The following is a 14,756-nucleotide window of genomic DNA, read 5'->3' on the forward strand; positions in this document are numbered from 1 at the left end:
CCGGTCCCTGCCGCGCCCACAAACAGAAAGTCATCTAAATAATGAACTGTCTCACCACGCCCTGATCTATCCTTCAGCAGCCATTCCAAGAAGGAACTAAACCGCTCAAAGGCAGCGCAGGATACAGAGCACCCCATCGGCAATGCTCTATCCATATAATACTTTCCCTCAAATTTAAACCCCAACAGCTCAAAGTCCTCAGGGTGCACAGGTAAAAGACGAAATGCTGACTTAAAGTCGTATTTGGCCATTTCTGCGCCCAGCTCGCACCCCCGCATGACCTTGACCGCCTGGTCAAAAGAAATGTATCTAACTGAGCAAAGGTGGTCGGGAATGCCATCATTCACCGATCCCCCACTGGGATAAGAAAGGTGGTGAATCAACCTATATTCACCCGCTGCCTTCTTAGGAACCACTCCCAATGGGGGGACCCTCAAACATGGAACTGGAGGGGCTTCGAAAGGACCAATAACTCGCCCTTCCGCACATTCCTTTGCTATCTTTGCTCTAACAACATGCTCAAGTCCCACAATGGAATGAAGGTTGGATGCCCTACAGGGTGCCCTAGGCCCCTGAAATGGGATCCTAAACCCCAAACAACCCATCCCACAAATAGTCTCTGTCAGCGACCCTGGGATAACCTTCAGGGAAACGCCTAAGAACTCTCAGTCAAATGGGACTGGGACCCTTTACCAGGTGTCTGCGAATTATCCCCTCCCCTGGGGCGCTTTGACCCCCCTTATTGTTTGGCTTTACTGCATGCCGAAAATGCATGGGGACCGCTGCATAACCGGCATTCATGCCTGAATTTACATGATTTCCATGAGCACACTTCTTGAGATGTGAACTCCCAACATAGCAGCCAGGGTTGAACCGGCTGACCCGCCGTAGAGTGGGCTCTTGAGGTACCTGGCTGTCTATGTACTAAATGCCCACTATCGGCCCTATCACCCAAATTGGGCTTAGCCGAGGCCATCAGCTGCAACCACAACTGCTGATTGCTTTGGTCCCACGGCAACATCGGATTAATTGCTGCTCTCATCCTAAAAGTTTCATCGTATTGTAACCAGGCCGCTCCCGCAAAATCGGTGTATGCTCTATATATGATGTCACAATACTGAAACAATGGCGCAGCCCTACCTGGCTGTGCCCTTGCAATCACTCCCACATATATGAGAAAACCCGGCAGCTGATTGGCCCAGGTCCTATCAACCTTCCTACGCCTGAGTTTCTCCTTCTCATCCATTTCCTCCTTACTCTTCTTCTCCAATTCTCTGTACAGGAGACTAAATACATCAACGTATTCACCCCTCAAAATGTTTTCTTGCGTCGCAGTGGTCAGGTGGTCCCCCAAAGGCATTGCCGAGTCTCCAAAAGGGAGAGCCAAAAAGGGAACTGACCCAAAAGGATTAGGGGGATAACCCCATGGATTACACTGAATACTGGGCCATCCCAAAGGTTGGGCCACCGGCATTTGCCCTCCCCAGGGTAACACCCCTGTCGCCACTGTCGATGCTGTTGACCCCTGTGTGGCCTCTGACCCCAAAGAAACTGAAGGTGGCTGGCACCAACCCACTGGGGTGCCCTGTACCTGCCCCAAAGCAGGACTCCCTAATGCCCATGACGGCCCGGGCTGAGCCGGGAAAACTCAATGTCCCCCTTGCTCTACAGGTGTAGACACCAGCCCCGTCCCCATGGGCCCTGGCAATATGCTGGGGCCCCAAGATCCCCAAGGCCATGTGGCATGCTGCTGTGTCGATGCCATCTTACCTTCCATACCTGCTGGTGTCACCGCCACTGCAACTGGCTGGGTCGGTTGTTGCCTGTCCTCCATGACTTCCTGTTCCACCACTTCATCGCTCGGCACCGCATCCCTGCTTGTACTCGCCTCTTGGCTTCAGTCGGGCATCATCCTAGAGCCCATACCTTCCTGAAATGCAGAATGTCTTGCCAACACCTCTCTCTCAAAAGTAAGGGTCCCTGACCGCCCAGTGGCACTGTGACGCCCAGGCCAAACCGCAAGCGCCCCCGACATGCCCTGCTCCCTTTCTAGAACGCTCAGCCACTCCATTATGGCCTGCCTCATGTCAACACTATCCATCTGGTCTTCCCCCGGGGCCCCCAGACAGACCCGCTTCCTGGTGCCTTTTGCAGGCTGCTTGCCCTTAGAAGGGCCCTGCCCCTTCTTTGGACCCATTAAGAAGAAAGCACAAAGACTGCCCAACACCAAAGAAGCTACTGGGGGGGGGGGGTAGGATAGGAGTGGGGTTGTGCCACTCCTTATAAAATAACCCCCAAACCAGCCAAAGGGGCCCTATCACAAATTCCTGGGGGGGGGGAGCTGAAAGCACACGACCCCCACTTAACCCTCAGCCAACATGCTGTAGCCAGGCACCCAACAAGGCTCCCCGCCGAGGATGAGGCCGCTGCTCCCAAGTGTCTCTGCCCTCCCTCCAGTTACTGATGCCCCTCCTGGGGCCCGACGACGCTGCCCGACAGCTCGCAGGTGGCTCCGATGCTGCTACCGCCGGCTCTCCACACTCGCCGCTCACCTGCCAGGACCCCCAGAGCCAGGCCCGCCACAAACATCCCCGCCTACGTGCTCCCGGCCGTGGACACCTGACATGCCTCCAACCCAGCCGAGAGCTTCCCCAGGACTGCGAAGGACGGGCGGGGCTGAGGCTATATATAGCCCCAACGCTCCACCCTCCTGAAGCACCCAGATGCCCGGGAAGCTCAGCACAGCCTTGCATCCTTCTGGGGATGCAAAAGACGGCCCCGCGGCGCATAGCCACTTTTGCAGCCTGGCCAGGGTGGGGCCGAATCATATGAAGGTAAATACTTCTCAATATTGAGCCCCATGGCACAGAGTGGTAAAGCTGCAGTACTGCAGTCCGAAGCTCTGCTCACGATCTGAGTTCGATCCCGGTGGAAGCTGGGTTCAGGTAGCCGGCTCCAGGTTGACTCAGCCTTCCATCCTTCCAAGGTCAGTAAAATGAGTACCCAGCTTGCTGTGGGGGGAGTGTAAATGACTGGGGAAGGGAATAGCAAACCACCCCATAAAAAAGTCTGCCATGAAAATGTCGTGATGCAACATCACCCCAGAATTGGAAACAACTGGTGCTTGCACAGCAGACTACCTTTACCTTTTAAAATACTTCTCAAGTTAAAAGCAGTTCTCTTTCATCTTCTACTGTCCTGAGTGCAGTGGGACTTGTTCCTTAGTATGTCTGCCAAGGATCTTGGCATAGCCATATATAATAATAATAATAATAATAATAAATTTTATTTTTATATCCCGCCCTCCCCCACCAAAAGGCGGGCTCAGGGCGGCTCACAGACATGACTACGTCATGATTCAATTAAAAGCAGATAAACATTATAAGTACAATACAATTACATATATAGATTAAAATACATAAAAATAGGTGCTATAATTTCTGGTGTCACAATTACATATTAACAGCTTCAGTTACAACATAAGATGGCTAGAGTAGAATGATTTTATCAAGTTAGTCTGGTCCTAATTCAAATGCGAGTTGGAAAAGAGAGGTTTTGCAAGCCCTGCGGAACTGGTTCAGGTCCCGCAGGGCTCGCACCCCCTCTGGGAGTTGATTCCACCAGCGCGGGGCCACTAATGAGAAGGCTTGCTCCCGAGTTATCTTCATTCTAGCTAGATTCATTCTAGATAAGGTTTATCTAATCAATCAGAGTAGAGCTCCTAGAACAGAACTTACCACCACCCCCTGCCATCATGCTGCAACCACTGGATTCCCTCTAGTGCTGATGGTAAGACTGTGCAGTGGCAGAGAACGTTGGCAAAAATTGCCCACCCTTCTTCACCAGCAGAATTACCCTTCCACTAGTGAAAAAGAGTGACAAGGTATACATTAATATTCAGATAAATATGTGGGTTGACAAAAAGGTTATGGATATATCTAGTTGATACAAGGAAATCTTTGGTTTTCCATTCACTACTCTGAAGTTCCCCCTGGAAATGTGGCAAGCCTTTCAGGTAAGAATAGTTCACTAAGGACCTGCTAAAATAACTCTTTGGATTCCTGACATAAATAATTCTTTGGATTCCATCTCACATGGGTATCTTAGAACTTTCTACTGTGAGAGCTTGTTGTATCCATTCTGATTATGGTAACTATCTGCTTACAAGGCAGTGAAGCTAGTGTGCCTGACTTTAAGTTGTTGGGCTGACAGTTTGCCACTGAATGCACTCCATAGAAAAGTGTTGTGTTTTATGTTATAGGAACAATTTATCATATTATATCCTTCCTCCAAGAGTGTAGGGTGGCATAAATGGTTTCCCCCATCCATTTTATACTCACAGCAATTTTGTGAAGTAGGTTAGGCTGAGAGGCAGCAACTGGAAAGGTAATCCAGAGAGCTTAATGGCTAAGGGAACCAGGATTTTCCAAGCCGTACCCTAACCATCACATATGCTCCAGCAACAGTGATCTCTGAAGATTGTTAAATATATACAATATTAAAGACAGTGTCAATGGAAGTGTTTTTATTATTATTATTTTGCTGCAATATTTTGCTACCCCTCTGAAACTAATATACACAAATGATTACTTGATGCCCCATTCATCAATAGCTGAAGATCCATATTGCTGTGTTTCTCCCAGAGTAAAAAATAGCTAAGGAAATACCTTTCATTTGAACATATGAAGAACATATGAAGCTGCCTTATACTGAATCAGACCTTTGGTCCATCAAAGTCAGTATTGTCTTCTCAGACTGGCAGTAGCTCTCCAGGGTCTCAAGCTGAGGTTTTTCACACTTATTTGCCTGGACCCTTTTTTGGAGATGCCAGGGATTGAACCTGGGACCTTCTGCTTCCCAAGCAGATGCTCTACCACTGAGCCACCGTCCCTCCCCAGCTTGATTGTTTTCTTTTGGTATAGGAATATGTAAGCTTATACAGATCTCTTCAACATGCAAGATGGAAAGGCTATGAATACACAATTAATTTCCTTGTTATTGATTATCAGTAAGTCATAGAAAAAAGCCTTGGCAAGAATACACATGGGTCTATTTCCCACAGCTGTATGTAACATAATAAGAAAACTCACATTCCTCAGATATGACAGCATTTTTTCCTTCTGTGCTTAAAGAGGTTTTGTTTGAAACATCCCTCAGCTAGGAAGTAAATCTCATTGATATCAGTGGTACCTGTTTTCTCTGAAATGATGGGATATTTTCCAGATAAAATCAATACTAAGGAGAAGATAGCAACATTGTAGAATAATATCTTTCTACATTATTTCAGAAAGATCCTACGAACTGCTCTGAAAGTCTGGAGGAAAAGAAACACTTAGGAGAAGTGCCTGTCCCTAGTCCTAAACTGAAGCTCCATTCAAGAGATCTCAAAAAAGAGCTAATCACGTGAGTTGCAAACCATGTCATGGTTTTCATCCTCTTCCTCCCCTGGTCTTGAGAATACTGTGCTCTACTGTTTTTGCTGATTTCTCACACATTATGGGTGGCAGATAGGTGGCTGCTATATAGCATGAAAACTTAGTAACTTTGTTGTAAACTCTGTTCACGCATGGAAAAAGGCTCCCTTTCTTGCTGGCCCATTCCATGTATCAGGCACATGGATGAGATTGCTTGAGATTGAATGACCCTTCAGCTTTGGTGGAAACAATTGCCCATTGTGCAACTGCTTGCAACATTCAGTTTTATAAGGAACTTGGCTTTCATTTTGTGAAAAAGCCAATTGCTAGCCTTTATGGTTGCCAAAGGTAAACTTGGAACATATGGGCACTGACTGCTGAAATCACTAAGAAGATTTTGAATAGTATTTCCAGTGACTCAAAGCAAAACTTCAAATGTCTGGTGTAGGTCCTCACCCCTTGCTGTGACTGTCAAAACTAGAAAAAGTTATGCAAAACATTGACTCTTTGTTTATAATATATACCATTTGTAGTATTCAACTTTTTATAGCATAGTATTTTGATTGTCCAGCTGCATGGCTTGAGCTTTTGAGAATTTAGAATAAACTGTTCTGTTGTAAAGCACTAAACTTCTTTACTTTCTAGTCCCTGGGGCTGTATGTCAGAAAGTCCCAAAACATAATCTCTGCATGTTTCCATTAATGAGTGCAGAAAAGCCTACAACATTTGGGGCTGCTTCCAGCACACCTGTGATCTTACAGGTTACCCCACTGGCTGCATATAGAAAACTAAGAAATGTAGGGTTGCCAGCCTCCAGGTGAAGCCTGGAGATCTCCCATTTTTACAACTGACCTCCAGTTGGTAACAATCAGCTCCTCTGGAGAAAATGGCTGCTTTGAAGTGTACCATACTGAGGCCCCTCCCATCCCCAAACCCTGCCTTCTCCCAGATCCACCCCAAAAGTCTTCAGATATTTCCAACACAGACCTGGCAATCCTAAAATGCATTCATAGCTTTGGAACTGTGAATCTTCTTGTCCTGGTCCCTTCTCCAGTTCAAATGAGGCAATGCAGTTAAATTGGCTGGGACCAAGGCTGGCCCTACACCCTTTGGCACCCTTGGCACCCTCCACGCTTCTCTGGGGTCACTGTGGCCTAGGGTTGCCAAGCCCAACCCCAGAAATATCTGGGGACTTTGGGGGTGGAGCCAGGAGACTTTGGGGGTGGAGCCAGGAGACACTGGGGTGGAGCTAGGGGGAGGAGGGGAAATGGTGCCGGGGAGCATGGCGAGCCGCCCCGTCTTGGAGCGGGCAAGGCCGCTGCGCTGCTGCCGCCTCTTCTCCGCTCGCCATGGCTGCTCCTCCGAGATGGGCTCAGCCTGAGCCCATCTCGGAGGAGCAGCCATGGCGAGCAAAGAAGAGGCAGCGGCGGCCTTGCCCGCTCCACTCCGCCTCTGGGGTGGAATCGGAGGGGGGTGAGGGCAGGCCAGGGGCATGGCGAGCCGCGAGTCTGGGTCCTAGAAGAGCCCAGATTCGCGGCTCGCCATGCTCCTGGGCTGCCTCGCCCTCCCCTTCTCTGGTTTTGCCTGTGCTGCTCTTGGCTGCTCCTCCGAGATGGGCTCAGCCTGGGGCCATCTCGGAGGAGCAGCTGCGGTGGGTGGGGAGGGGCGGCAGCGGCGCGGCGGCCTCACCCGCTCCAGGATCAGGCGGCTCGCCATGCTCCCCAGCGCCGTTTCCCCCCTCCCCCTGCTTCCGTTTTTTTGGGGAGCGGGGGAAGAGGGTGGAAATCCTGGGGTCCCCCGCCAGGGCGGGAGGGTTGGGAAGCCTACTGTGGCCAGATCTTTCTATCCTATCTTATGGGCCCATAGGATAGAATGGAGAGATTGGGACACAGAGAAGGGGTTTAAAACTTCTGTAGCATTCTATCCTATGGGACTATAGGATAGAATGGAGGGATCAGGCCACCACTGCAGTGTGATGCTACAGAAGGGTTTTTAAAACTTTAAACCCCTTCTGTAGTGTCATGGCACAGCCCATAGAATAGAATGGAGGGATCAGGCCACAACTGTGGTGCAATGAAGAATGAAAGGATCGGGCGGAGATACTTTTCCTGCTTTTGCACCCCAGGGGTGAAAAAAAAACAGGAAGAAAGCCCCACTGACTGTGCCTCTTGGAGACTCAGAGAGGCCCGCATGGGGGGGAACTGGGAGAGGAGGTCAGGCTGGGTGGCAGCATGACATCACCAATTCACATGGAGGGCACCCAATTTGGCACCACCACCAGAAGTCCAGTGCCCTAGGCAATCACTAGTTTGCCTAGTGGCAAGATCAGCTGTGGCTGGGACTATGTTCTCCAGCCATTAGTGGTGATTCTGCAGCCTACTGCTCCATACCCCACCCCAGTTCTTTGGCCACAGGACTAAGATTTTGAAATGTTAACAAGTGGGTTGGCCTTACTATTCATCTGAGAAGCCTCCTTATATAAGATCTCTATCACAGAAATGTTATTTAGCAGCTTTTCTGGCTTCTGAGATTTCATGAAGAAGTATCCACACATTTTGAGGTATGAAAACACTCAAACACATAAGATAATTAACAACTGTAACAATTACCTGAAATGCTCTGAGCAGAAGCTGTCTTGAAATGTTTTGTGTCATGTCCATTGAATGATCTGTGGATTTTTCTTTTAAAATATTCTCCAAGAACTTGATAAAGTTCTTCAGGCATATTCTAATTTAGTATTATTTTGCTTCCCAAACCTTGTAGGTTTCATAGGATCAGTGCACTCTTTACAGTTCCCTATTTGTAATTTGTATCACTTCATTAAAACCTTTTTGCATCTACTGTGAGTCAGATACTCGCCTTTTGGATTTTATAAGACTGAGCTGAGCTACCTCCACATTATAGTTCCCATGGGCCAAAGTTGCTTCATCCTGTATCCTTGGTTCTAAAGGCTGATGGCTGTATTGCATCCACACTTACAGATAATGGACTACATAGCTTATGGCTTAGGTTGCCTTTTTTGAAGAACATTTGTTGATAAAGTCAGTTGGAAAAAAGCAGCCATTTTTCCATTGACCATTTAAAGACAGTCAATTGATGATATTAAGTCTCAGGATCCAGATGACCATTACCACCTTACTGAAAATAATTTCTTCTCTCTATATTTACAATAACTGCAAACCTTGTATGGAATTTAAAAATACTTGTGCACTGCATGTTGATGTACACCCAAAATGTGCTTGGCCACACAATTTAATTCAGAAACACTTAAGCATTGCTATATAAAGAGTCTAAAGGTAACACTGAGGGCATAGAGCATTTACTAAATATTCATTGGCAGAAGAGGTAGTTAGTGAGCAATACAAATGGCTCCATCATAAGGAAGTACCTATAATGACATTAGCAATTGTAAAGAAAAATTCTATCTCCGAGACTCAATTACAATGAAGTTTCTTCATTATAAATATAGATTACACATTTTGAAATATTAATAGTCTCTCCAATGATTATATTGTGCCAAAGCAGCTGTATGACTCAGAATGAAATAAGCTGTCCACATGATATACTACTGTGTGAAATAATATTGTAGATTCTGTATTCATTTGTTAAAGATTGTTTTGGGGCCCATGCAATGAGTTGGGTTTTGGGAGGGGGGATGAAAAACAAGAAGAATTTTGCTTCAAAGTACATCATGAAATAATAATGGGGTTAAACTACCAACAGAAGTGGTAAATGGAATTTTATCAGTGGTGACCAAAAAAACACAGGCTTAATAGCAAAGAGCAATCACACTCATCATAAATGTTTTCAGAAAACACACTGGGAGATAGAACTGATGAGAGATGGAACTAGGAACACAAATTTTTGGAGTCCCAAGTCATGATGGAGGCAAGATACAGTGTATTGCTTTGCTTCTAATCAAGCATCTTGTATATACAGGCATCTTGTATAGGTTTTCTGAGTGAGGGGGTATCTAGAGAAATGTGATGTCTGGGGGAAGGTACTCAGAGCCTTAGCTTGGGTTCATGGTATCTCTTAATAGTCTTGATGAAAACCCAACTTGTTCATGGGGAAATTATAGAAAATTGAATGGATTAACTCCTATATCACACTACAGCACATTCCCATGATCCAGAGTTCTTGTCCCAGCTACCTATTATAAAAGGAAACGCATGCATCCAAAAGCCCTGTTCACACAAGTTACAGTGAACTCACATTCACTTGATTTTTTCTTTAAATGTGCATTCAGTAATTCTCATGTTACATTCAGTGCATATTCTGTGCATAGTGTAGAATATTTTCAGAGGGTAACTGTTGGTCTGCAGTAAAATAGTTAGATCTCAGTCCAGCAGCACCTTAGAGACCAACAAGAGTTGAAGGGTATAAGTTTTTGAGAGTCAAAACTCCCCTTGTTGGACATGAATAGAAATGGACATCTCTGGATCTTAGAATAAAGAAAGAAACAAAAGGACTCAGAGATCTCAGTTTCTAATCATATCTGATGAAGGGAGCTTTGTCATTTAACAGCTTCTACCCTGAAACTCTTGTAATTTCTAAGGTGCTACTGGACTTGAATCTAATGCTGAATGTCTGATTACACTCCACATTTATACATGTACTAGTCCCCAGTAAATCATGTCTATACTTGTTTGTAAGAAAGAGACCATGATGTGCGTGGTCTCTTCTTTACAAACAAATGTACACATGTACATGATGGCTGAAAGTGCATCAACTGAAACATGTGAATTGGGGTATTGTCTCATAAAACTTGGTTAACTTTAATCCAAAAAAAATTGTTGCAGACAAAAACACAAAAAGAACAAATATTTGTACTAGTTTTTATCCAGACTTTAACAGGAAACAATAACAGATCAATAATCAGTATACACTAGAGAGGGACATGAACCAAACCATTAATGTGAGCTTCCATTTATGAATGTGAGCTTCATCTATGTGAGCTTATGAATGTGAGCTTCCATTTATTCATCATGGCTAGATGCCACTGATAGACCTGTCCTCTGTAAATCTGTCTAATCCCCTTTAAAAGCCATTTGTGCCTATGGCCATTACTACATCTTCTAGCAGTGAATTCCATATATAAATCACTTGTTGGGTATGGAAATATTTCCTTTTGTCCATCCTGAGTCTACAGCCCATCAACATTGTTCAATGCCCACAAGTTCTAGTGTTTCAGTACAGGGAGAAAATACTGGGCATTTTCGCACTTACCTTAAGCCGGAGCGACGTCCCTCTTCACCGTGCAGCGTCTGCACGGTTTTCACACTAATTGCTGTGGAGCACCTGGAAGAGCCACAAAGTCCCGCGGCTTTTGCGGTGCAAATGTAAACCCCCAAAAACCGGTTTACATTTGCGCCGCAAAAGCCGCGGGACTTTGCGGCTCTTCCAGGTGCTCCACAGCAATTAGTGCGAAAACCGTGCAGACGCTGCACGGTGAAGAGGGACGTCACTCCGGCTTAAGGTAAGTGCGAAAACGCCCACTGTCTTTGTCCACTCTCTCTACACAGTGCATAATTTTATAAACCTCTTTCATGTCCCCCACTTGGCCGTCTCTTTTCTAAACAGAAAAAGGCCATGACTCTTCAGCCTTTCCTTATACAAAACATGCTTTGTTCCAATGTGCATCACCTTGATCATCTTGGTTGCCCTCATCTGTAGTTTTTCCAGTGCTGCAATGTCCTTTTGAGATACAGTGATCAAAACTGCACACAGTATTCCTAAATGAGACAACATCATAAATTTATACAAGGGAATTATAACATTGGCTGCTTTATTTTCTGTCCTTTTCCCGATAATCCCAGCATAGAGTTTGCCTTTTTCATTGCTGTGGCAAACTAGGTTGATATTTTCATTGAGCTCCAACCCCAAGGTCTCATTCCCTCTCAGTCTCAGCAGATTCAGACCCCCATTAGCATGTACTTAAAGTCAGGTTTTTTTGTTCCAATGTGCATCACCTTACACTTAGCAACACTAAACTTCATTTGCCACATTGTTGTCCATGCACCCAGTTTGTGGAGATCCTCTTTGACCTCTTCATAGTCAACCTTTGTTCTCACCATCCTGAATAATTTTAGAGGGTAGCTATGTTGGTCTGCAGCAGATTGGTTAGATTCGAATTCTGTAGCACCTCAGAGACCAATAAGATTTTTGGGGTATAAGCTTTCTGCAGTCAAAACTCCCTTCATCGGATATGAAAGGGACTGGTGATCTCTGATGCTGCGATCAGACAAGCAGTGTAGTTGTTGTTCCCTTCTGGATTTAAAGTGAATGAGCAAACAGTGACATCTGCCGGCCATTCCCTAGTCATTGGCACCCCATTATGATCCACCTTCAAAGTAGAGTTAGCAGGCACTGGGGAAAGTCCAGTCTTTACAAATGTCAGCATTTTCACACCATGTTTCTGGATGCTTGAACATCCCTATTTTGAATGCAAGGCAGTTGGGAAGTGTGAACCTTCCCTTCCACCACTTTTTTAAAATTCAGGCAATGATGTACACATAAACAAATCTTCACCCCAGGGTTTTGAATCACCATTTGTGCATTACTGCACCCAACACTCTGTTAGGATCAGGAGCCCCCAGGGGAGTTGTTTTTGAGTGATAATCCCTCCTATCTCCTCCTGTTTCATGGGGTTGGAAAGCTGTGGAAATAGTTCCATTTTGGCAGGGAGCCTTGGGAGACTGGCAGCCCTACTCCCCATCCCATTTTCCCTATGCAAACTGTGTTAGCGGAGCAATTGTTGCCATTGGAGAACATTCCATGATTGACACAACTTACTGAAGTGAATAGGGTTACTCTTACACTTCCCCCTCATGTATTCCACAGAAGAGAGGCAATGTGAGGAACGCTAAGAGGGGTACAGTGTTTTGTGGAGGGATTGTGGAGCTGCCATAAAGGAGCCAGAGTTTTTGATACATGCTTATGTGCATGAATGAAGGACAAATAAACAAAAAAAGGATTCCATAACAAACTGCCCATGGGCAAGCACATGGTGAAGCTGATTCAGGGTGAGATGTCTGATCAAAACATCCCATTACACAATAAAACAGTGTAATTAGAGGCACAGCCAGATTGTGCCAAGACTGTAATATGACCACAGGCAGAAGGTAAATAAATTGAATAGCACTGGCCCCAGTACCTATCCTTGTGGGACCCCACTGCTTACTTCCCTCCATTAATGGAACTGTCCATTTAGTCCTACTTAATTCATGCAGTATCTAACTTTCATAATGCTGTAAGCCTTTCTGATAATCTTGTTCAAGTTTTTAACCCAGATTCAGGCCATTTAGTTAGGAGATTATGCAAGTCTTTATATCAAATATATTATGAATTCATTGCAAGCAGATATACATCCAGATCCACACTCAACCACCTTATGCCTAGCAAAAGCACATATTTGCACAAAAAGAACCTTTTATTCAACTGGGGTGTTTCTGAGTCTTAGTACTGAGTTGACAAAGTACTATCCCACCCCCGCAAGCACAGAAAAGTTCAACAGCTATGGTATTTATCCATTCATTTAAATCTGTTTATAAACTGACCTGTCTGAACCTCTCAAACTTATAGGGGCATCAACATATCATCCACAGTCATGAAACATTTATGTATTTATATGAGTCTCAAGGCATCTTTAAGACTTTAAGCTTTGTTATTTTTGCTGCAGCAGACTAACATGGTTTCCCTTTGGAATGGATCCCAAGTGAATAAAACTAAACATTCTTACAGTCATTACATCTTAAAGCAGGGGAGGCCAAACTGTGGGCAGGGAGCTACATGTGGTTCTTTCACAGAGATTGTGTGACTCTCAAAGCCCCCACCATACTGTCAGCCAGCTTGGAGAAGGCATTTGTCTCTTTAAATCACTTTGCCAAGCCAGCCAGCAGTTTGGAGAATTCATAAAGTTGCTTTCTTTCCAACTCTCCCTCCCCTCCTCCACCTATTTTCCTTCCTCCCTCCCTTTCTCCCTCACATCTGATGTTCATGTTCTCAAACATTTGACATTTAGTCTATGTTGCTCTTATGTTAAGAAAGTTTGGCCACCCCTGACTTAAAGTAAATGTATACATTCATATACAAAGGGAAGAAGATAACCCACATGTGAACTGGAACAGCTAAGTAAAAGAAGATTTTTATGCAAATCTGGGCCTTTTCTGGGCATTTCCCCTTCATTTGACTGCCTTAATTTTATTTCCTTAGGTGTCCAACACCAGGATGTGATGGCAGTGGTCATGTGACAGGAAATTATGCTTCACATCGCAGGTAAAAAGTTGATAGTAATTCATAACAAAATTCATAAATGTCTTACTTTTAAAACGATAGTTGCTATATATCTCTGATGGCCACAGATTAGTTGAGAGACCATACAAATCTCCCTGCAGTTCAAATGCAGCTTCTGAAAACAAAGGAACTCCACACAAATTTTGGAGTTATATGAAGTATAAGCAGGGATCTGCTAGGGCTTTTGGGGACATCTCATTTTTCTCCCTCACTATTCCCTCTTTCCCTTTCTTGAAAGCCCCAATAGCCCCTCTGCCTTTCCTGCTTCCTTCTCTCCTTCTCACCCACCAGCCAACCTACCCTTCATCTGTTCCCCTTTTTCAGCTATATTTATTTTCTATACCTCACCTTTCTTCCCAAAGGGGAACTAAAGCAGTTTATATCATTCTCTCCTCCTCCATTTATCCTCACAACAACCTTCTGAAGTAGGTCAGACTGAGAGTATGGAACTGTCAAAAGTTACTGAGTGAGATTCCATGTCAGAATGGGGATTCAAACCTGGGTCTCCTGAATGCTAATCTGAAACTCTAACCACTATATAATACTGGCTTTTTTTTAAAGGGGGTGTGTGTTTCTGTTGAACACCAGCAAGCAGCTGGGCTAGGCTTGCCAATCCCCAGGTCCCAGCGGGGGTTCTTCCACTTTTCCGCCCCCAGAGGATCATGTGCCTTTGCACCTCCGGAGGCTTCAGTCTCCGATTGAAAGGCTTCCTCTTGGGATGGTGTGTCTGTGTTACTTTGGAGAAGTTGGCAGCAACTCATGAATAGAGAGGCCAATCCTTCGCTTCAGTCACCAGAAAGGGGGGGGGGGAGGGAAACGTCTGCTGAGCACTTCATTATTCCCTATGTGGAAATTGATTCTCATAGGGTATAATGGGGAATTGATCTGGAGGTTTCGGGGGCTCTGGGGGAGCTGTTTTTTGAGATAGAGGCACCATATTTTCAGTATAATATCTAGTGCCTCTCTCCAAAGTACCCCCCAAGTTTCAAAATGATTGGACCAGGGGGTCCAATTCTATGAGCCCCACAAGAAGGTGCCCCTATCCTT

General features: G+C 45.3%; 1 protein-coding gene across 15 annotated transcripts in view; it reads left to right on the forward strand.

The window, feature by feature from the left end:
• The window catches only part of ST18 (ST18 C2H2C-type zinc finger transcription factor), a 194,904-nt gene that overhangs the window by 146,096 nt on the left and 34,052 nt on the right, over positions 1-14,756 (forward strand). For all 15 annotated transcript variants that reach the window (XR_009555665.1, XR_009555666.1, XR_009555664.1 and 12 more), the window contains exons 13-14: positions 5,288-5,403; positions 13,629-13,691. Coding sequence is in view for 12 of the 15 variants with exons in the window: in XM_060243813.1 (XP_060099796.1) it covers positions 5,288-5,403; positions 13,629-13,691 (179 nt within the window). In the remaining 3 variants the exon portion in view is untranslated. The remainder of the gene's footprint in view (positions 1-5,287; positions 5,404-13,628; positions 13,692-14,756) is intronic.

Source organism: Heteronotia binoei, chromosome 7 (genome assembly GCF_032191835.1).
Source record: "Heteronotia binoei isolate CCM8104 ecotype False Entrance Well chromosome 7, APGP_CSIRO_Hbin_v1, whole genome shotgun sequence".
Lineage (NCBI taxonomy): Eukaryota > Metazoa > Chordata > Lepidosauria > Squamata > Gekkonidae > Heteronotia > Heteronotia binoei.